Here is a 23,832-nt window from a genome sequence, read left to right on the forward strand (position 1 = left end):
CACTCACTCATAACCTCACTCATTCACTCACCCACCCACTCATTCACCCCCGCACTCAATCACTCACCCACTCATTCACTCACCCACCTACACACCCACTCATAACCTCACTCATTCATCCACCCACCTACACACTCATAACCTCACTCACTCATTCACTCACCCACCCACTCATTCACCCCTCCCCCCACTCAATCACTCACCCACACACTCACCCACACACTCATCAACTTACCCAATCACCCATTCACGAAGCCACTCACTCAGTCACACACCCTTGTAACTGAGACTCCTATCCTAGTCCCGTGATTTCTCACCTGGACGGTTAAACAAAAATGAACTTGAAATTCAGCTGAGAAAAAAATAATAAATAGACCAACGACGTTTCGGTCGCAACACAAGCGTCCGTCATCAGGTGATAAAGAATTCATTCTAATATTTGACTGTTCCCGTTCACCTTAATGACGGACGCTTGTGTTGCGACTTTACCGAAAGAACCAGAGAGTATGGATTCCTACAGCTTTAAATAAATATAGAGATCACGTTCTACTTAATTAAATAGACTTTTTTAATAAATGTTTTCTCCTACAACATCAGAGTGCAGCGCCACCTTAAATACGCACTACAATGACAATAGTTTAAAGAGATTTGAAGCATGTGTTTTTTTTTAGGGGGGGGTGGGGCAGAGCTTTGTGACGTCATATTTGAGGGGGGGTCTGATTTTTTATCACGCCGTGTGACGAGGGGGGGGCGGTCAAAAATCATTCATGGACGGCCCCTAAATGAGGTGATTGAACGGGAACAGTTAAATATTATCCCCCCCATCATCATTCGCCTTGTAATGTTCAACCCCTCACACCACCAATCCTTATCTTATTTTAAATTTATAGAGCGTCTTTGCTCAAGGCGCTTAACATTGTTTACAAAAATTGGTACAATAAAAATAAGTATGATGGAAGGGGCATGGAAGGGATGACGAATGAGTGACTGCGATAGAGAGGACTTATGTTCATCAGAAGTAACATTGTCATCATGAACAACAACAGCCGCTATTCGACATGGCACTTGCGCCAGGCTAGGTGCACTCCGAGGCCACGTGAAGTGTCGAAGGCTCGCTGGGGCAGACCCAGGTGCCACGGGTCGACTGACTGAGATGACTGGCTGATGCACCACCTGTGCCCCTCACTGCCCCAACTCGCTGCCTTTTAGACGCCCCGCGCTCCGCTCATTGTTGTGAGCGTCGCTCCTCCGCCCTCCGTTGTTGCTGGAGGGCGACTGCCTCCAACTGCCCAGTAGCAGCAGCGTCCTTCACTAGCCTCCTCCACAGAGCTCGATCTTGACACCGCTGGTACCACTCATCGGCAGGTCCACTCAGCTTAAGATCCTTCTGTGACACATCACTCCATCCCTTCTCCAGCCCGTGCCGCGTTTGTTCGGCCCCCTCTATCCGGCCAAACAGAAGCTGCTCGGGCATGCCGTAGCTGGCTGCGACATGCGGGCTACATGACCCAGCCAACGAAACCTCGCCTGCCGCAGGAGCTCACCGGTGGGAATGTGTCCAGATAATTCCAAGGATTTGTGAGCGGCTCACACAATCCCGCCTGGTTAAACCCAACAGGGATCGTGGACAGGCCAGCCTGAAAGTTTCAAACTGGAGCAGATGTTCCATTACAGGGGGTCTCATCATCACCACCATCATCATCACGACATCTAATCGATATAGTCCCATCGCAATCAGCAGCACCATGGCTCCACGCTTCAAAGTCACGGTCGGTCACCATCATTTAATGTCCCTAAAATATGTTTCGCGTCATAAGTTGCATTACAGGTGTAGTGTAGCGACTTCGGAGACATAGACTGGAGGGACTTATTCTTTATTACTCGCACTCACGCGAATACAACTTGGTAGCACTTAACACTACGCTGACTGGCCAGCGACGATGAAAACGATCCCGATTCCGCCCCCCACCCCACTCCTGGCGCCCCGAGCCCCTTTGCCCGCTCCCCTTTATTCTCCCAGCGCGTCACTGGCTCCGCCCTGGCCACGCCCCCTTTCTCGAACCCTCTAGCGGGGTCCGGAAGCTCCCAGGTGGATCCGCTCGCTGACCCTTGGCAAAGTTATCTCTGCCTATGGTCGTTCCCGTGTATACTGTCTTTCAGTCTTGCCCATACTGTTCGCACACTCGCAATTACCACCTATTGGCCGCCAGTCAGCGCACCACTCTACATAGGGACTTCTCTATTTGGGAACATTCGACTTACAAACTTTCAGAGAAACGAACAAACCTGTCCCGAATGTCCAGGTGCCTATTCGGACCGAGAGTCGTAAGTTCAACCGCCACGCAATAGATGGCGGTGGTGGCATCTACATCTGCAGAACGTGAAGAACCAGTGGCATCTACATCTACAGAACGTGAAGAACCAGTGGCATCTACATCTACAGAACGTGAAGAACCAGTGGCATCTACATCTGTAGAACGTGAAGAACCAGTGGCATCTACATCTACAGAACGTGAAGAATCAGTGGCATCTACATCTGCAGAACGTGAAGAACCAGTAGCATCTACATCTGTAGAACGTGAAGAACCAGTGGCATCTACATCTGCAGAACGTGAAGAACCAGTGGCATCTACATCTGCAGAATGTGAAGAACCAGTGGCATCTACATCTACAGAACGTGAAGAACCAGTGGTATCTACATCTACAGAACGTGAAGAACCAGTGGCATCTACATCTGTAGAACGTGAAGAACCAGTGGCATCTACATCTACAGAACGTGAAGAACCAGTGGCATCTACATCTGCAGAACGTGAAGAACCAGTAGCATCTACATCTGTAGAACGTAAAGAACCAGTGGCATCTACATCTTCAGAACGTGAAGAACCAGTAGCATCTACATCTGCAGAACGTGAAGAACCAGTGGCATCTACATCTACAGACCGTGAAGAACCAGTGGCATCTACATCTACAGAGCGTGAAGAACTAGTAGCATCTACATCTGCAGAACGTGAAGAACCAGTGGCATCTACATCTGCAGAACGTGAAGAACCAGTGACATCTACATCTACAGAACGTGAAGAACCAGTAGCATCTACATCTGCAGAACGTGAAGAACCAGTAGCATCTACATCTGCAGAATGTGAAGAACCAGTGGCATCTACATCTACAGAACGTGAAGAACCAGTGGTATCTACATCTACAGAACGTGAAGAACCAGTGGCATCTACATCTGTAGAACGTGAAGAACCAGTGGCATCTACATCTACAGAACGTGAAGAACCAGTGGCATCTACATCTGCAGAACGTGAAGAACCAGTAGCATCTACATCTGTAGAACGTGAAGAACCAGTGGCATCTACATCTTCAGAACGTGAAGAACCAGTAGCATCTACATCTGCAGAACGTGAAGAACCAGTGGCATCTACATCTACAGAACGTGAAGAACCAGTGGCATCTACATCTACAGAGCGTGAAGAACTAGTAGCATCTACATCTGCAGAACGTGAAGAACCAGTGGCATCTACATCTGCAGAACGTGAAGAACCAGTGGCATCTACATCTACAGAACGTGAAGAACCAGTAGCATCTACATCTGCAGAACGTGAAGAACCAGTAGCATCTACATCTGCAGAACGTGAAGAACCAGTGACATCTGCAAAACGTGAAGAACCAGTGGCATATATATATCTACAGAAAGTGAAGAACCAGTGGCATCTACATCTCCAGAACATGAAGAACCAGTGGCATCTGCATCTGAATGAGAATATACAACTTTTAAAGCCATTCCTCGTGTTTAGTGTACACGCCGTACAACATGTTTGGAATCGAGGGGAGTAAAGTTAGACGAACAAATCGACTTACGAACAGACCTCTGGAACCTAACTCGTTCGTAGTAGAGGAATCCCCGTGTTATTATCATTGCCCGCAGAAACACATTCTTTATCAACCTCATTAGCAGCAGTGCAATAATAATAATTACAATGACGAGCAACTTCTTCATCTCTGACACTTCATCATGAGAAGAAACAGCAGCAGCTACGTCATCAGCCCTATCATTATCACAGCCTCATCATCACCATCATTAGTAGCCCCATCATCATCAGCACCTTATTATAATCTCCATCATCAGCAGTCTCATCATCATCATCACCACCATCACGACCTCCATCTAGTACCATCATCATTAACATCGGCATCATCATGAACACATTCATCATCATAAACCCCATCAACAGCAGTAGCCCTAGGGGCCGTCCATAAATGACGTCACGCACCTGGGGGGGGTCAGACATTTGTGACGATGTGTGACGAGGGGGGGGGGGGTTGAGAAATATGACGTCACATCAAAATGCGCAACTTTAAAAAGAGACAACACGTTCTACTTATAGGAATAGGTTTTACCCTTTTAACTGGCACAAAAACTGACACCTTTATTCAAGGCATCATGTTTGCAATAACCACAACACAAGCAGTCAAAATGCAAACAAAAAAGACAACTCTGATAATAATATGCACTGTCCTTGAATTTGATTGGTCCACACCCGAGACGGCTTTTCTTAGAGCCTCGTCTCCACTGCTGTTTGACCAGAAGACGCCAAAAGGCATACAACTCAAAAACAGCGCACTATCAGAGTATTGAGGGCTCGGGGTAAGCATTTACATTATGAGACCTCCTTTGCCAGTAACAAGATATAGGAATAGGTTTTACCCTTTTAACTGGCACAAAAACTGACACTTTTATTCAAAGCATCATGTTTGCAATAACCACAACACAAGCAGTCAAAATGCAAACTAAAAAGACAACTCTGATAATAATATGCACTGTCCTTGAATTTGAGTTGTACGCCTTTTGGCGTCTTCTGGTCCAACACCAATGGAGACTAGGCTCTAAGAAAAGCCGTCTCGGGTGTGGACCAATCAAATTCAAGGACAGTGCATATTATTATCAGAGTTGTCTTTTTTGTTTGCATTTTGACTGCTTGTGTTGTGGTTATTGCAAACATGATGCCTTGAATAAAGGTGTCAGTTTTTGTGCCAGTTAAAAGGGTAAAACCTATTCCTATATCTTGTTACTGGCAAAGGAGGTATCATAATGTAAACGTTCTACTTAATTAAATAGACTTTTTAATAAATGTTTTTCCCTACATCAGAGTGCAGCGCCACATTAAATACGCACTACAATGAAAATAGTTTAAAGCGATTTAAAGCATGTTTTATATGTTTTTGGGGGGGGGGGGTGGGCAGAGCTTTGTGACGTCATTTGAGGGGGGGTCTGACTTTTTGTGACGCCGTGTGACGAAGGGAGGGGGGGGGTCAAAAATCGTCCAAAATCGCGTGACGTCATTTATGGACGGCCCCCTATGACTCGGAGCAGTTTGCGACATCACTCGCCACTGATAGCTAGTTAGCCTTGGCCGGGAGTCGATCCCATTTTTCCATGTTTGTAGCTCGGTGTGCTCACTACTCCGTGGTCGCGTGTATATTTTTTTAAATCTGGATCCTCCGCTTTTTCCCTCCACATTTAGAAAGACGCGTCTATATTATGTTGACTATTTTGCTGCTGTAAATTTCCACACGATAAGCCTCTTTGTTGAGCTATCATTTGTGGCCAATTCGCCTCTGAAAAATACGTTAATAGCTCAGAGGGGTTTACCTGGTAAGATTAAAAAAAACTTAGTTGTATTTGTTTTAAGTGATGTGTTTACCTCCCCTATATTTTGCACTACTGTTTTTTTATGTTGTTGTTTTAACGTTCTGACTCGCCCCTACTGGACATCTATGAAAAAAAGAGCTTTGAAGCTCATCGGATTCCTCCTCCAGTATAACTATATATACAGATGACTTTTTTTTGTAAATATATACAGGCAGGCCTCGCTTAGCGCGACCCCGTAGAACACCGATTCTGATGAGGGCTCACCTCTCTCGACGAACGCATCTCGAGCGTTAAGCGAGGCCTGCCAGTACAGGCCCTCGTCCCAGCCCCCTGGCCCCGCCTCTATCCCCGCCCCGCGATTCTCATCAGCCAATCGCAGCCCTCCACAGCGTGCGCGGGGCCCCGTCCCCCCACCCACGCAACAGCTGGCGGCGTCACCGCCCCCAAACATCCGGGCACTTGGTCCCTTTATCCGCGCGTGCGCACAGCGAACGTCTCCTTGGACGGGGCCCTGTGGAGGTGAGGGGTTGCGCGCTGGGCCTCCTCCCGAGCCGCCTCGGCCGCCGATGTCAATCCGTTCGCTTTCGTCTCAACTTCGCGGTCATCCGTCGTCGCGAACCCTCGGTCGCGACGCGTCGGCATCCCGTGCATCTCGCCGCCCGTTTATTTTTCGCCGATGTGGCCGCGTCTGAGCGATCGCTCCGTAAAGGGGCCCGCGGCCGCAGGCCCTGAATTTTGACCTCCATATTTTGTCTTTGCCGCTTTTTCTCTCCCCCCCTCCCCGCCCGCAACCCCAATTCTCTCCCCCGTCTGTACCCTGAACGCAGGTTTTTTTTTAAAGTCTCTTTGCTTTAAAGTCGTCGTCATCTTAATCAACCATGTACGCCTGCGCCAAGTTCGTCTCGACCCCGCTCCTGGTGAGTTATTAATTTGCAAAATTTTAAGATAGAATCTTGAGGCGATTTTTTTTCCCCACCCACCTCTCTCCATGTTGAGCCGGATGCCCCTCGAACGTCGCAGAGGGTAAAGTGAAGGAGAACCCCGCCACAATACAACTTTTTTTTTTTAAATCACTCTCTCGTCAATCTGACGATTGATGTACTAAAAATCCAACCGAAGCATGTATACGCAAGTACGTATGAGTGTTAATGTTTATACGTCGTTATCGAAGGCTGCGTGCTTAACCTTGCGAAGTGTCTACGCGATGGCAATGGGCCGCCCTTGCTGCCGATTTTGCAACGTTGCTGACACATTATTATTTATTTTTTTTACCGGTGAACGCGTTGCACGTCGATTATATATGTTTTTTTTACGAAGCGTTGATGTTGCAGTAGAGGTAGATTTTTTTTTGTTTTTTTATGCAATTAACTTGGGTGGGGGAAAGTGCAATGTGGTGGCGGTGCCGGCAGTATATTGCGGCAATAGAGATTTTAAAGAGTCGGAACATAACGAGCGTTGTATATTTTATGTCATTTTACGAAGCACTGTATGCATATTAGATGTTGTAATGTTTTAACCTTATTTGTGGTCCCTTTTGTGTAAGCGTAATGTGCCCGGCGTAGTGACACGTCTTTTCGAACATACTATCTCAACAATACAAATTGTACGTTAACTTGAGCTAACACGTGCACAAGTGTGCATTCAAAGTGTTTTATACTGCATAATTTATGTTTAACGCGGTGTTTTTGTGTAATGTGACTTGTCCGTATTCTGAAGTCTCCTACCCGGCGTACTTAAACCCGACTTGACAAGCGATATTTTCATATGCAAAAGTATGCAGTTTGTGTGTGTGTGTGCACAACACGTACTTAATGAAACTAACTTAATTTAAACCAAACCTTCACCATCTCTTGCAGTTAATTGTATTTTTGTATCCGCATTCTCGTGCACAACATGTGCGGCAGCATGACATAACAGCTGATCGTGGCGTGCGCTTGTAATTTATTTTCTAGTTTTTCGATGGATATATATAGGTCACGCCATTTCATTTTGTTCGCGACTGGGGTTTGTGCGTGGTTTTTAGAATGGCTCCACAATTTTTTTAACAGCGAGATGGCCCTGGTTTAGTCGTAGAATTGTCCTTCGGTTTGAAGGTCGTGGTGACAGAGGAAGCGAATTCTCTTGGATAGTCACAGGCCCGAATACGTACAGGCGTATAGGTGGCAGCACTGGGGTTTTAGCGATTAGCATTGCTCGGCCACACACACTGCCAGTGAGTGATGCCCACCCTGCCGCTCACCCGTCATCACTCACCCACCCTTACCACTCGTCCACCCTGCTGCTCACCCACCCCACCACTCACCCACCCTACCACTCACCCACCCTACCACTCACTCACCCTACCACTCACCCACCCCACCACTCACCCACCCTACCACTCGCCCACCCTACCATTCACCCACCCTACCACTCACCCTACCACTCGCCCACCCTACCACTCACCCACCCTACCACTCACCCATCCATCATCGCTCACCCACCCTACCACTCGCCCACCCTACCACTCACCCACCCCACCACTCACCCATCCATCATCGCTCACCCACCCTACCACTCGCCCACCCTGCCGCTCACCTACCCCACCACTCGCCCAACCACCACTCGCCCACCCCACCACTCGCCCATCCACCACTCATCCACCCCACCACTCATAAGCATTTTCTAGTAAACTATACATTTTTTGGGTCTGGTCGAATAAGTCATCCATACTCTTAAAATCAAAAATAGTCACCCAGTGTTTTATCTTATTTCACCGGGACATGAAATATAGACCCATCGATACACAAGCAACACGTTGCTTCCTTTGCAAAGAGCGACCGCCATGTTATACGAAAACTATTTTAAAAGTACAGATTGGTGTTCTGTCATCATGAAATAGTCGTGGTCAATCCACTGCTGGGTGGTATTGCACTGTTTAACACGTAAGCTTTCGCGACCAATATTATTCATAATTAAGGTTTTTGGGTTAGATCGCGTTATTTATAAATGTGTCGTAACCTCCCACCACCCGACACGGCCAATCGGCAAAAAAGTGTCACGTTGACAAAAGACAAATAGTTCACTACTTTAGCCCACCGGTGTGTTGAAGAGTGAATCAAACTGTAAATGTTGTGGATTCATTTGTCTATTGTCAACGTGACGCTTTTTTGCTGATTGGCCGTGTCGGGTGGTGGAGGGTTACGACACATTTATAAATAACGCGCTCTAACCCAAAAACCTTTTATTATGAATGATATTGCACTGCGTGATGTATACAACGTGCACTACATATGTACAATATGCCACTACTGTCAACGATGCAATATACTGTATCACAATAATTTCCTCATCATCATGGTCAATCCCACTGCTGGACCAAAAGGCCTCCCCAAAAGTCGCCGCCACACCTGCTTTTGTAGCAGTCCACACAAGTCGGATTTCATCACTCCATCTCCGCTCTCGACGCCCGCTCTCGACGCCTCGGCTGACGCTTATTGGCTGACGCGTCCTGCCCCAAGCCCACCTCTCCCAATAGAGTTTTGTCGTGAATTTGTGCGTGTTCTCTAATCCGTGCATTTTCCTCTTTCTCTCTGTATTTTGCGAAAGCATTCTCGATGCTGTGTTTTGTTGTTGATGACCTGTTTTCCGAAATAGTAGGAACAACTGACATTGGGTAAATACATGCGTCATCTTAGACAAATGTATCCATTTAGGACGAAGTTGATTTAGTTTTAAGTCGCATTAACCTGTGCGTGAACAGATTTTATGTAATCTGAGGCCGTTTAACATTCGGAGAAAACTCTGAAATAAATGCACTGAACAAAGCACGCAAAGACGGCAGTAGTGGCTGGGGAAATGAAAATAATGGAAGGTTTTGAAAAACTAAAATGAACTTAATTTTTTTGTTACGTTTGGTAACCTTCACCTTTTAGCTACGTGACCTCCAAATGACCCTCAGAATATGGAGCAATGTACATTCCTGTACATGACATTTTAATAAATAAAACGGTGGAGTTACGCTTTCAGTACGTTTTCCAAACCCGTTTTTACCTGAATTCTCTCTGCCGTGTCCTTTCTCAAAGACGTCGGCGATCGTGGCCTTCCATGGCGCTCTCCGTGATATTTATTCAACAACTTATTGGTCAATGGGCAATGTAAAACCATGGGCAATGCTCAGTCTCTGTGCTGTGTCGAGCGTGGGTACCGCGGTGACGTGATGTTACCTCCCTCGCCTGGTATGCAGGAGGTCGTGGGTTCGATTCCAACCCTGACGCCTGCTGTATATTTGGAGTTTTCGTGTCCCCGTGGTTGCGTGGATTTTTCTTCGGGTCCTCCGATTTTCCCCTCCACATTTTAAAATCACTGCGAGTATTTGGCTGCTAGAAATTCATTGAGCTATCATTTGTGGCCAGGTCGTTTATGAAAAATAGCTCTAGCTCGGTGGGCCTTACTTTGTAAAATAAAAAATAGTTTAGTTTAAATAAAAATTCCACGCGACAACGGGGAGAGAGACGCAAACTCCAAATATTCAGGCGTCAGGGTTTGGATCAACCCCACGACCCTTGCATACAAGGTTAAGGAGTTAACTTCTCGTCACCATGGCGATTACTCCCAGCCAATCCGTGCTGTCGACTCCCTGCCCCTGTTGTAAACGTCCCTGGCCGCCACTCGTCCCGTCGCACCGTCTGCCGGGCCGCGACCGGTGGGCGTGCAGGTATAGGCTGAGGGTTTCGCCCGAGTCCTGAGCCAGCAATCGCCTCCCCACCCCCGTGAGTTCCACTCATTCTTCTCCACGATCGCGTGGGGTCAAGGCCATGCCGGTGTCTGTGACAATGACGATGCTAGGTCGAGGAGCACGCAGTCTCCCGCTCTGCTCTAACCGTCGCCATCTTCTTGCCCGCAGGTCCGTGCCGGAGCCCGAGCGGTCCTTCGGCCAATCTCCGCGTCCTCCTTCACCAGGACAGACGTCAAGGGGGAGCAGGTAACGCCCTTCCGTTTTAACTTAACGTATTTGAGAAGCAACGGACCGGGTTTATTTTTTGTACGTATGTTGAATTTCTTTCGCACCACATGTAGCCGACCATAGTAATTGTAGTTGCGAAGGAAGGACAGAAAACTATACACAAAACATTTCTAAAGAAATACATTTTTTACTGTTTGAATTTGCTCGAAGCCATTCGATGGTGTGTGTGTGGGGGGGATTGCCATTCGATGGGACGTGGGGGATCGCTGGACGGACTCCCATTTTTCTGTGAAAGCACAGCTGGGGCTGATGGGTGGCGTGAGCGGTGGATTACACGTCACCACAGTGACAATTAGACTCGTCGACTCCTATAGACTTGAGCAGGGACACCTGTAGACTGGCACAGATCCGTAGGCTCGCAGAGAAGGACCGACCCGTGTTATACAATGCAACGTGATGTTAGTGATGGTGCACTTCACCCACATGTCGGTCAGACTCGCACAGAGACCCATAGACCAGACATGGGCAAAGTACGGCCCCCCGGGCTGTATACGGCCCGTTGGGCTTTTTAATCCGGCCCGCCGAACTTGTACAAATATTATTAAATTTTACCTTTCTCCTGTAATGCCCCCGTTTCCCCATTAGACGGCGCTCTTTTCATGATGTTTGATCAGTCACGTTACGACATGTTTTTGTATTGTTCATGTTCGAGCAATTTGTTTAAATTGCCTTGCAAATAAATGCTTTGCTACCTGTTAAAGGCCAAATCTTTTCATGTAATGATTTTTAACACGTCATTTATATTAGTTCACACAAACACTCCATCCGTCTGTTCCTGGCCCGGAACCCTCTGTCAAATTTTAGAACCCATTGTGGCCCGCGAGTCAAAAAATTTGCCCACCCCTGCCATAGACTCGCGCAGTTACCAGTCGACTCAACGTTGAGATCCATAGATGCGCACACAGATCCATACTCATTTTAGAGACCCGTACTCTACAATACGATGTGAGCGGTGGACTACACTTTGACTACACTCACGGTTAGAATCACATTGACTCAAACATAGACTCGCACCGTTACCTAATAGACTCGCGCAGAAGCCAATAGCTCGTGTTGAGACCTACAGATCCGCACACTGACTCGCAGAGACCCATACAATACAATGTGATGCGATTGGTGGATTGCACTGTGCCGCAGTCAGTTTGGCCATGACTCCTTATATTCCCACTCATTCAGGAGAAAGCTGCACCTCCCCCCCCCCTACACCGTACGGTTGGCTACGTACGGTGCAAAATAAGTTGCACCTTTTTTAATGGGGACCCCCGAGTAATTGTTGACGACAAAAGTGTTTCCTAATTATTTTTTGTCAAATTATTAACTTGATAACTTCATCAACCATTAATTCGTCTAAGTTCGAGATGCAATGATTTCCCTCCACCCCCCACTAGTCTCTAGTGGCTGTGGAACATCGTGCGTGAATTTAAAAGCCTCGATTCTCGCGCATGCCGTTCTATGCTGTGGCAGAATAAGCTTTACGATCTACGGCGGTGTTCGTCATTGCAAGGCCCGCTGGCCACCGGCGGCCCCTGGTGGCCTTTAGAGCATGCCCTGACTACACATGTGAAAACACGCCCCATTGCCGTGCTGTCAAACCACAATGGTTTCAAATGCTGGTGATGTCTTATCGGCGAAAGTGCCCCGCCCCCAAAAATAAGTGATGAACACAGACCTATCGTGTTTGATAAATAAATGCATAATGATTATAATTTAACACGTTTGGTATTCACACCATTCTAGCGGGAGGCTAACCAGGAGGGCGCGGTGTTTCACAGAGGTCCGCATTAGTTTCACAATATACACAATTGAGACTGCTTTGTGCAGTCTCAATTGTGTACTTTGCAGATGTTCAAATTGGCTACATTTGAGACAGTGACGCGGGCACAAAGTCTGCCTACTCTTTTAGAAGCGCGTCACAGGTTCTCTTTCACGCCCAAACAGCACGTCGTTCATGCTGCTTCATCCGTCCGTCCCTGTGTTTGTCCATCACAGCTACCTGCGTCTGCCCCGTCCTTCGTCCCTCTATCCTTTCATCTGTCCATCCATTTTCCCCAAAATCTCTCTGTCCATTAGCCTGTGTTTGCATGTCCTATCCTTTTGCTCGTTGGGAATATCACGTGAACATTTATTCCGATCACAGACGGTGGTCCAACTTCTCGCTCAATTCAATACTCGATTGCAGCCGCGGCCGCCTGTATCAACACCAACTACCTTTTATCAGTAACATAACAAAATTACAGCCACCTCTCCTCTTGCTGTCCTCTGTCCTGAGCTTAGTCACCCTCCTTGTCTTCCTTTCTCATGGGCCTCCCCCACCCCATACATCCGGCCTGTACCCACCCCCCCCCCCCCCACCGGAACTACCTTCGTGGCTACCCTGCCTCATCTCTTTCCCTAACCCCCCCTCCATTCTCGGTCATTACACTACGTCCATCCCTTACCTTGCCATCGTCTGTCCGTACGCTTGTGTATGCATCATTTCGTTTGTGCATCCGTCCATCCCGTCAAACCACATGGCTGTGCTGTCCTTTGTCCATCTTTCCATTCGTGTGTCCGATCATCATTTCGCCCATTTGCCTGTCTGCGCTGTCCTTTGTCCATCCCTTTTTTATGTGTTTGTCATCAGCTTGTCCGTGTGTCTTAAAATCGATCCTTTTCTTCCCGTGTCTGTCTGCATGCCCGCCCGTGTCCGCCGATGCTTTGCCTTTGTAACCATCCCCCCCCCCCCTCTCTCCCCTCCACCTCTGTTGGCAGGCGGGCTCCATGGTGTCAGCGCCATCCGGACTGGCGCTGGTGGCACGCCGTGACTTCCAGACGAGCGCGGTGTCGCGCGACATCGACACGGCCGCCAAGTTCATCGGCGCCGGCGCCGCCACGGTGGGGGTGGCCGGATCGGGCGCCGGTATCGGGACCGTCTTCGGCAGCCTCATCATTGGCTATGCCAGGTACGAGCCGCCGCTAAAGTCATCGTTGCCATCCCCTTCAGCGTCATGGGACAGCGTTTACACTTTGCAGACTGCATCGGTAGCGATGCACAAGTGCCGATTTAAACAAAACTCTGCTCCTTAATACACATTACATTAAAACAATAAAATATAGACTGACGATTTTGGGAATTTGCCCCTTGGGGGGGGAGATGCCGCTACAGTTCTCTGCGTAGAGTAATGACGTCTTTAAAAACAACGTCGCTACGCCTCTCTAAACAAAATGAACGCCGAGCCACTTGCTTGGGTTCCGAGATTCGGCGGTGAAGGGGGACGCCCACCGTGCAACTTGCCAGACGTCTTTGAACGGGTTAATGCAGCAAAAGCTAGCTGTTATCCAGCACTTTCCAATCCGGAATCCTCTATTAACCGGTGGGAAAAAAAATTCCGACAGCCATCCGGCATTTTGCCGTGCACTTATCATAGATCCGTTGTTTACGGAAGCTTCAGGACGCTGCCGAGTGGCAGCCCGTACGTACATTACTGCACTACTGTATACCGTACTCTAAAGGGCTCAACTGCTTCTCTAGAATCAACTTGGAATGCTCTCCAACTGACTGGGAGTTCTTTCGTGAAAAGTTTTATGTATTTGAAAAGTTTGGCGAACCACAAGTTAACATCTCTCTGATAACCGGCATGTCCATGGATATGCCAGATAACGGAGAGCTTATGCTGTGTAGACAAAAAACGTTGAATGCAACTCCCATTTGATGTGCTATGAAGAAGGGCCATCATCACAGAAATGTCAATTTTTATAATTTTTTATTTTAAGGCAGTGTGTGACGAATATGACGTTTTTATTTATTGTTTACAGTGCATGTGCGCCACTACCAATGGAGCATCGCCAATTAATTACATTTTGAATATAATTAATGGTGCGGTAATAATAATTTGCATTTGTAAAGTGGTGCATTTCACCTGTACATCTCACCAATGCACCACCGTGTATGGAAAGCCAGGAAATAAACGGAACCTGCACAGGATAAACGGCCAGAACTCGTGGGGGGGGGGGGGGTGAAAGACAATTTACTCACTCACCCACTCACTCAGACCCAGGGTAAACGTCCAGAACTAGTGGGGGGTAAAGACCACTTTACCCACTCGCCCACCGACTCACTACATCGCCTACTCACCCACCCACCTACTCGCCCCCCCACCTACGCACCCACTCGCCCATAACCAGCAGTGTAAACGGCCAGAACAATTGGGGGGGGGGGGGTGGTGAAGGCCAATCTATAGAGGTGAGTTTTCAAGACTGGACTGAAATATATCTGCTAACGACTCCGATTGTGTTAATTAGCAAAGGCAAAGCATTTTAAAGCTTGGGAGCTGCACTTGCAAAAAGCCTAATCACCCCAGGAGCAGAGCTGATCTGAAGATCTCTGAGGCCACGGATTATCACGATGGATTAGTTCCTGTACATATTGCGAGGCTAACACAGCACCGCCACCAGAGGGCAGCAGTGACATGACGGTGTTGTTGGTGATGGGCAAACGCATTTTACAAGGCTTGAGACAACCCGCCCATTGCAGGTTTAGTTGAGGTTAAAGTGACCGTTAGGTCCCGCATTATTTATTTTAATGCACATTTTTGGTTGTTCGACACTTATTAGCGCCTCTTAATGCTATTATCAGCTACTCTACGTGACCTGCAACAAACGGCACCATTAAAGTTATAATAGATTATCGTTAATGGTTACATTACTAGAATAAAGCAAGGTTATTGTGAGAACTTGGAAGAATAAACCATTTGACGGAATAAGGAAGTTGAGCAGTTTTGGTGGTTAAAGATTGTGGATGAAACTCGTCGATTGGTTTGGTTGACCCGAGTCCTTGGCACGGGTGGAGGAATCAACGATTGAAATTCACGGGAACGGTGACCACGATAGTAGCGACAGGAGAGTGATAAGGAGGCAACTGGCCATTGGTGACCTTGAGTGAATCGCTCACTGCTGAATCCTCAATCAACCTCGAATGCTTTTATGTTGAATTCTATCAAGGTGCAGTTTGGTAGGGAGCAGAGTTATTTTCGTTAGAATTAATTCATCATTCCATTTATAAGGGGCGCAAATTGGACTTCAAAAGGGTATTCGGAGACGTGTTTCATATCGATTGTGTTGCAATGACTCAGTATTTTATGGCAGGCTTGTGCTGAGTGAACTGCAGATTGAAGGACGCTCCAGTCATCTTTATTGGAACTTCTAAATTTCTCCTGCACGGTGTCGATAAAAATGTTTTTTTGTATGTTTTCATTGTCCCCTTCCCCCACACCTCCGATCAACACGGTTGGCTACGTACGGTGGCGAAAGGATGTCAAATGCATGCGCACAATTGCACTCGGAAGTAGAGAAAATCGCGAAATACAAAAAAAATTACAATACTGACTCGGAACGCTCTTTGCCTCGCAGAAACCCGTCTCTGAAGCAGCAGCTCTTCTCCTACGCCATCCTGGGCTTCGCGTTGTCCGAGGCCATGGGGCTCTTCTGTCTCATGGTGGCTTTCCTCATCCTGTTCGCCATGTGAAGCTCCCCCTGGGTGGCGGCGGGTGGCGGTGGCGGGTGGATGGGTGCACCTGATGGCGAGAGGAGGGGGGAGAGGCGAGGAGGCAGCTGCGCTTGCACAACGTTGAAGAACTCCGCACACAAAACCCCTGTTCTATTCCTTATTTACGTTTTTTCCTCGATTTTTTTTCTCACCGGCACCAAAGCTTCCCCGTTGGCCTGGCGGCTGTTGTAAACGCGGCCCTTCCCGTAGTTTCGATTGAATGATTGTTGCAGACGTGCGAGCTTTCGGCTTGGTAGTATCGTACGTTCAGAACAAAACGGACGACATATCTTGTACGTACACCGGTGGCTCTTAACCTTTGCATGGTATGGCGCTTACTCAGGCTACCTCGGCCACAATACACGGACGGATCTCGCGTTCTGCGCCTCCAGTCAACGTGGTGTTTGTAAGCCAATCGTTTCGGCCGCCGTGTATCCGTGCGTCTCGTTGCGCTGACGTCGTCCCCGCCACTCCCACCACCCATCGCGCGCATTAAAAATTGCTCTTGCACGGTGTCCATGCCGCAGTCTTGAAAGGCTTTCTCGAGCTTCCTCCGGGAAAGGGGGTGGGGTGGAGGGGGGTGGTCGGGGGCATGCGACCCGCGGGTTTTGAACTGCTGTCTCGAAGAGAGGTGCGCCGTCCGAGGTGACTACTGAGCGGAATCTTTTCCGATTTTGAGTTTGGCTCCGCGTCGCTTCGTGGCACCGCGACGCGTGGGCGACTACATAAATTGCACCGTCCGCCTCGCGAATGTGGCTGATGGGGTGGGGGATAACGGGGTGCAGTGAAAATAAAAAAAAATGTTTTTCGCGGGGAAAAAAAATGTTATCGAGTCGGGATGAAGCTCTTCACGTCCGCGCGATTGCGTCTGCCTCCATGAGGATGTGAGGGCGTTAAGGCCCTTGTCTCCGTGTACTGTACAGCTAATTGGTCGGACTGCACTTGAAATGTACGTTCATTTCTAGAAACTGGTTTCTCGCCCAAATAAAGGTAATGTCCGGAACAATGTGCGCAGACGCCTCTGTTCTGAGTGGTGTGGTCGGTGGGCAAGGGTGGAGTGGTGGGACAGCTGTGGAGGAGCTCTCCCATGCCTTTGGCTTACGATGAGCTCTGGTTGGCAGCGCAGGTTTCGCTTCAAATCGGTAGTCGGCAAGATTTGTTTTTTTTTATCTGCAATGCGACGGGGAAGGCATCTGGCCTGTTGCTCAACACGAAGGGCCGGGTCTTCTCAGCCACAAGTTATACCCTCACTTTTTCAATGGTTGTCAAACGTTAATCACATTTCACAGGAACACCTGCACCGGCTTGGGTTTAACCAGATTGGATTGCGCGAGGAACTCCGATCCTTCCGCAGATCTGGACGCAGTCCCATCCGTGTGAGCTCTGGCAGGCAAGGCTTGTTTTGGCTGTAACGTGTCGCCCACATCTCCCAGTCACTGAATACCCAAGCAGCTGCTGTTTGGTTGGATAGAGCGGGCGAGGAGATGAACTGCTGATGCGCTACAGGAGGTTGTGGAGTCGAGTGGACTTGCTGATTGGTACCAGCGGTGTCAAGATCGGCCTCTTTGGGGGAGGGACGTGAAGAATGATGTTGCTGGAAAGTTGAAAGGCAGTCTCCTTCCCAAGGGGAGGGGCATACTATTAGGGGGTGGGGCATACATTTAAGGGGGCGTAAAATCTGGGCGGGGCTCACCGCCAAATTTGGCGGGACCATCGTTACCGTCGCCGCACCCTTTTCTGATTGGGCGCTTGGAAAGAGTGGGCGTGGACATCGCCGCAGTGGGCCCCGCCCGCTCGATATCGTCGCTCTTGGATTGGCTGCCCACGCAGCCCGGTGGGCGGGGCGTTGACGACGATGACCTCTCCAACTTCGCGCACGCCCACAAAGTACCACTTTGATTACTGTTGAAGGATACTTTTGCCTGTTACTCAACAGCTACTGCCAACTTAACTTCATTCAAATAAAAAAATGTAAATGATCATCCGGCATTACCAAACACCCGACTCGCTTTTTCTGGTTTATACATTGATGTGCTATGAAAAAGGCTCATTGCCCGAAACGTCGCCTGTTATACAGTATACCGTGTGAATTTGTAACAATCGCCATTCGCCACAAAGTGGCGGTGACTTCACCAGGGCGCTCGTGCCAGGCTAGGTGCACGTTAAGACCACCAGGGTCTGTCCCGAGACCTGTCGGCGAACCTTCTGACACTTCACGTGGCCTCAAAGTGCACATAGCCTGGCGCAGACGCCAAGGTGACGTCTCCGTCACTGAGTGGCGAATTGCGGGTAGTAGTATTGGTTAAGCCACGTGAAGTGTCCAACGCCCGCTGGCAGATCACGGGACAGACGCAGCAGGTGCCACGGGTCCACTAAGATGACCGGCCGATGCACCACCTGTGCCCCCGACTGTGCCAACTTCATTTGCAAGGGCACACAAACACACGCAACGCACAACACAATCAAACAAACACAATCAAACACACAACAACCGCCATTCGCCACTAAGTGGCGGTGACGTCACGACGACGCTTGTGCCAGGCTAGGTGCACGTTCAGTTCAGTTTATTTTGGTATAGCCCTGTGAGCCATCCGGCTCTTGAATCGGGTGCAACCACAACAAACAAAAAAACAAAAACATGAACAAGAAAACATCTTAAAGTGACTATGTGTGACTGTGCAAACAGAAAATCCATGAAAAAACAGCAAAATATTCCTGAAAAAAGCACCGTACACCAACGCTGTGTGCAATAAATCCCAGTGGGATGCAAGTCAAACAACAACAACAACCACAAGAAAACTTAGATTAAGGCCATCAGTCTAACTCCGTACTACAACAAAACAAACATGTCCAAACCAAAAAAACGTTTTCCAAATCATCAAAAAATAAAGCCATAATTGCAACGTAACAGTGATCACAAGGACTGTGACCGAATCTTTACAATAAACTACATAAATAACATGTAACACCAAAACCCTAGAGCCATAGCTGGCTGCATGAGTTACTCCACAACAACAGAAGCATCGGTCGGAGTATCACATTTTTCAATGCACCTTTAAGATCAGCACGCCACATCAAAATACAGATAATACTTTGCAGCGTCATCCGGAGCGAAACATTGTATTTTACGCCAATGAATAGCAGTGGCAGCTATGGGTGTACAACTCCTCTAGAGCAGTTTTGAGGCCACGTGAAGTGTCGAACGCCCGCCAGCAGGTGCCACGGGTTGGCTGAGATGACCGGTAGATGCACCACCAGCTGTACCCCCCTACTGTGCCAGGCTAGTTGCAGGAGGTCTCGGGACAGACCCAGCAGGTGCCATGGGTTGGCTGACTGAGATGACCGGTAGATGCACCACCAGCTGTACCCTTTACTGTGCCAGGCTAAGTGCAGGAGGAGGTCTCGGGACAGACCCTGCAGGTGCCATGGATTGGCTGACTGAGATGACCGGTAGATGCACCACCAGCTGTACCCCCTACTGTGCCAGGCTAGGTGCAGCAGGAGGTCACGGGTCGACTGACTGAGATGACCGGCCGATGCACCACCAGCTGTGCCCCCTATTGTGCCAGGCTAGGTGCAGCAGGAGGTCACGGGTCGACTGACTGAGATGACCGACCGATGCACCACCAGCTGTGCCCCCGTACTGTGCCAACTTGCTGTGCTAAAACACAACACGCACAAACGCACGCCGAAGGGGGTAGGTAGCGACTTGACTTAAAAAAAATAGCGCCGCGATAATTAATTAATTTATTCGCTTCGCAGGAAGTTGTCGCGCGCGCGCTGGGCTGTGGGGCGGAGGTGACGTCACGGCGGCGGGGTACTGGGGGGCGCGCGCGCGCACCGCCGTGTTTACTCGCCGCCGCGCCGCGCTCGGGGGAGGTAAGCGCGGAGCTCCGCCCCGACAAAGTAGTTCACCCAAGCGGCCTTAACTTCTTAAAAAAAAACTTTGTCAAACTTTCGCTTTTGTTATTTTGACATTGCGTGCGTAACAAAACAAAAATTAACGTCACGTTTTCCTCCCAGGAAAAGCGGCTCGTTTTAATGGTAGGCGACAAGGACGATAGCCGCGTGATTTGAGTTATTTTTTTTAAAAAAATTATTCGCTTTGCGCTATTTTAATTTTAGCCCTGTGGAGTTTCCCCATAACTGTTAATTAGTTATTACTTTATTACATTGACGGTTACATGTTTAACACACTTCAAATGCACTTTCATAACGTGTACATTTTCCATCACGGTGTTAAAGTCTGCCTGGTATTTACGTTGCGATCCGTATAACCAATCAAGTTCACCTCCAGTAAAGTTACTTTTTCATACTTTACTTTAAGATTTTTGCTTTTAAATAAGGGAAAGAATGTATTTAGGTTTTTTTTTTCCACGCGATGTGTGTGTGTGTTTTTTTTAAAAGAGCGTTTGTGTTTAAAGATCGTCTCCATTCCTAGCGTGTGCTTTCTGTATACGAGACCCCTCCACGTGTTTTTAGTACTGTATGTGTGCACACGTGTGTGTAGTTGTGTGCACGCGTGCGTGTGTAGTTGTGTGCACGCGTGTGTAGTTGTGTGTGCACGCGTGTGTGTAGTTGTATACGCGTGTGTGTGTAGTTGTGTGTGCACGCGTGTGTGTGTAGTTGTGTGTGCACGCGTGTGTGTGTAGTTGTGTGCACGCTTGTGTTCCGTGTGTGAACTTGTGTGTAGTTGTGTACGCGTGTATTCCGTGTGTGTCCTTGTGAACTTGTGTGTCCTTGTGAACGTGTGTGAACTTGCGTGTACGCGTGTGTACTAACCTGTACACTTGCACGTATAATGTGCACAAGTCTCTACACCCATGCGTGTATAGTGTAATACGTGTGCGTAGCGGGGTGTATCTCGCACACTTGCGAATACAGTTTGGGTGTACATTGTGTGTGTGTGCAAGTGTTGTGTACATTGTGTGTGCAAGTGTTGTGTACATTGTGTGTGTGCAAGTGTTGGGTACAGGTGTGTGTATTTGTGCAAGTATTGTGTGTGTGTGCAAGTGTTATGTACATGTGTGTGTGCAAGTGTTGTGTACAGGTGTGTGTAATTGTGCAAGTGTTGTGTACATGTGTGTGTGTGTGCAAGTGTTGTGTACATGTGTGTGTGTATTTGTGCAAGTGTTGTGTACATGTGTGTGTGTAATTGTGCAAGTATTGTGTACGTGTGTGTGTGTGCAAGTGTTGTGTACATGTGTGTGTGTAATTGTGCAAGTGTTGTGAACATGTGTGTGTGTGTGCAAGTGTTGTGTACATGTGTGTGTGTAATTGTGCAAGTGTTGTGTACATGTGTATGTAATTGTGCATATGTTGTGTACAGGTGTGTGTGTAATTGTGCAAGTGTTGTGTACATGTGTGTGTAATTGTGCAAGTGTTGTGTACAGGTGTGTGTGTAATTGTGCAAGTGTTGTGTACAGGTGTGTGTGTAATTGTACATGTGTTGTGTGTGTGTGTAATTGTGCAAGTGTTGTGTGTGTGTGTAATTGTACATGTGTTGTGTACGTGTGTGTGTGTGTAATTGTGCAAGTGTTGTGTACAGGTGTGTGTGTGTAATTGTGCAAGTGTTGTGTACAGGTGTGTGTGTAATTGTGCAAGTGTTGTGTACATGTGTGTGTAATTGTGCAAGTGTTGTGTACAGGTGTGTGTAATTGTGCAAGTGTTGTGTACATGTGTGTGTGTGTAATTGTGCAAGTGTTGTGTAGTGTGAGTGAGTGGGTGTAGTGTGGGGAGCGGTAGTGTAGCGATTAGCGCTACGCTGCGCTATGAACCTGGTGACACGGGTTCGATTCCCGCTCACGGCCAACACCAGTGACGATTATCTGAACCGGTCCCGGGCCTCCCCTAGGTCGACTCAGCCTCAAATGAGTACCTGGTGCGGTGTGTAAACATTGCCACTAGGGAGACAAAGGCGGTCGGGCGTGGTGCCGGCCACCCACCCCCTCGTGTACCGTTCCGGCCTTCATAGGTGCTCGCTAACAGCACTTGCCCGTACAGTCTGTTAAGGCTATATGGGGGATCTTTGTCTTTGTTCCCGTGGGGAGCGATGGTGCAGCGGTCAGCGCTACGAACCCGGCCACCCAAGTACGATTCCCGCTCACGGCCACCAACACCGGTAACGATTCTCTGAACCGGTCCTGGGCTTCTCCCCTAGGTCGACTCGGCCTGAAATGAATGAGCTGGTGCAGTGTGTAGTAAACATCGCCACCGGGGAGACAAAGGCGGCCGGTCGTGGTCCTGGCCACCCATCCCCTCGTGTGCCGTGCCGGCCTTAATAGGTGCTCGCTAACAGCACTTGCCCCAACAGTCTGTTAAGGCTATGCGGGGGGATCTGTGTACATTGTAGGGGGCACAGGTGATGTATCGGCCACTCATCTCAGTCGACCCATGGCCACCTGATGGGTCTGTCCCGTGACCTCCTCCTGCACCTAGCCTGGCACAGTTTGGGGTACAGGTGATGTATCGGCCACTCATCTCAGTCAGTCGACCCATGGCCACCTGATGGGTCTGTCCCGTGACCTCCTCCTGCACCTAGCCTGGCACAGTTGGGGGCACAGGTGGTGCATCGGCCGGTCATCTCAGTCAGTCGACCCATGGTCACCTGATGGGTCTGTCCCGTGACGTCCTTGCCAGCGGGCGTTCGACACTTCACGTGGACTCAACGTGTACCTAGCCTGGCACAGGCGCCATGCTGACGGCACCGCCACTTAGTGGCGAATGGCCGTTGTTGTACATTGTAAGGCCAAGCGAGCATTCGGTTAAGCAGATGTTGAGGTGGTCAGGCACATTGAAGAAGGCAACGCAGATGCACACGTTACAGCCCTTAGGTCAACGAAGATGTACACGTTACATCTCTTAGGTCAACGAAGATGCACACGTTACAGCCCTTAGGTCAACGAAGATGCACACGTTACATCTCTTAGGTCAGCGAAGATGCACACATTACATCTCTTAGGTCAACGAAGATGCACACGTTACATCTCTTAGGTCAACGAAGATACACACGTTACATCTCTTAGGTCAACGAAGATGCACACGTTACAGCCCTTAGGTCAACGAAGATGCACACGTTACATCTCTTAGGTCAATGAAGATGCACACGTTACATCTCTTAGGTCAGCGAAGATGCACACGTTACATCTCTTAGGTCAACGAAGATACACACGTTACATCTCTTAGGTCAGCGAAGATGCACACGTTACAGCCCTTAGGTCAATGAAGATGCACACGTTACATCTCTTAGGTCAATGAAGATGCACACGTTACATCTCTTAGGTCAACGAAGATGCACACGTTACAGCCCTTAGGTCAACGAAGATGCACACGTTACATCTCTTAGGTCAACGAAGATGCACACGCTACATCTCTTAGGTCAATGAAGATGCACACGTTACAGCCCTTAGGTCAACGAAGATGCACACGTTACATCTCTTAGGTCAACGAAGATGCACACGTTACAGCCCTTAGGTCAACGAAGATGCACACGTTACAGCCCTTAGGTCAACGAAGATGCACACGTTACAGCTCTTAGGTCAACGAAGATGCACACGCTACATCTCTTAGGTCAACGAAGATACACACGTTACATCTCTTAGGTCAACGAAGATGCACACGTTACAGCCCTTAGGTCAACGAAGATGCACACGT

The 23,832-nt window shown here is 48.6% G+C and overlaps 1 protein-coding gene and 1 pseudogene across 1 annotated transcript; both read left to right on the forward strand.

Annotated features, from left to right (window-relative positions):
• Positions 1-6,065: 6,065 nt before the first annotated feature.
• Positions 6,066-17,185, forward strand: LOC116954642 (ATP synthase F(0) complex subunit C3, mitochondrial-like). The gene is made up of 5 exons (XM_076052536.1): positions 6,066-6,172; positions 6,481-6,570; positions 10,536-10,613; positions 13,407-13,597; positions 16,044-17,185. The coding sequence occupies exons 2-5, from the start codon at positions 6,532-6,534 to the stop codon at positions 16,156-16,158; spliced, it is 423 nt and encodes a 140-aa protein (XP_075908651.1). The 5' UTR covers positions 6,066-6,172; positions 6,481-6,531; the 3' UTR covers positions 16,159-17,185.
• Positions 17,186-19,641: 2,456 nt separating this feature from the next.
• Positions 19,642-23,832, forward strand: part of LOC116954785 (cyclic AMP-dependent transcription factor ATF-7-like) — a 114,457-nt pseudogene continuing 110,266 nt past the window's right edge.

This window comes from Petromyzon marinus, chromosome 56 (genome assembly GCF_048934315.1).
Source record: "Petromyzon marinus isolate PM22_M1 ecotype Great Lakes invasive population chromosome 56, UKy_Petmar_22M1.pri1.0, whole genome shotgun sequence".
NCBI lineage: Eukaryota > Metazoa > Chordata > Hyperoartia > Petromyzontiformes > Petromyzontidae > Petromyzon > Petromyzon marinus.

Excerpts from the sequence above, each read along its gene's own strand:
- LOC116954642 (XM_076052536.1), top strand. The coding sequence starts at position 6,532 with ATGTACGCCTGCGCCAAGTTCGTCTCGACCCCGCTCCTG. Across the intron at positions 6,571-10,535 it reads TCGTCTCGACCCCGCTCCTG|GTCCGTGCCGGAGCCCGAGC; the intron begins GTGAGTTATTAA and ends TCTTGCCCGCAG. Across the intron at positions 13,598-16,043 it reads CTCATCATTGGCTATGCCAG|AAACCCGTCTCTGAAGCAGC; the intron begins GTACGAGCCGCC and ends TTTGCCTCGCAG.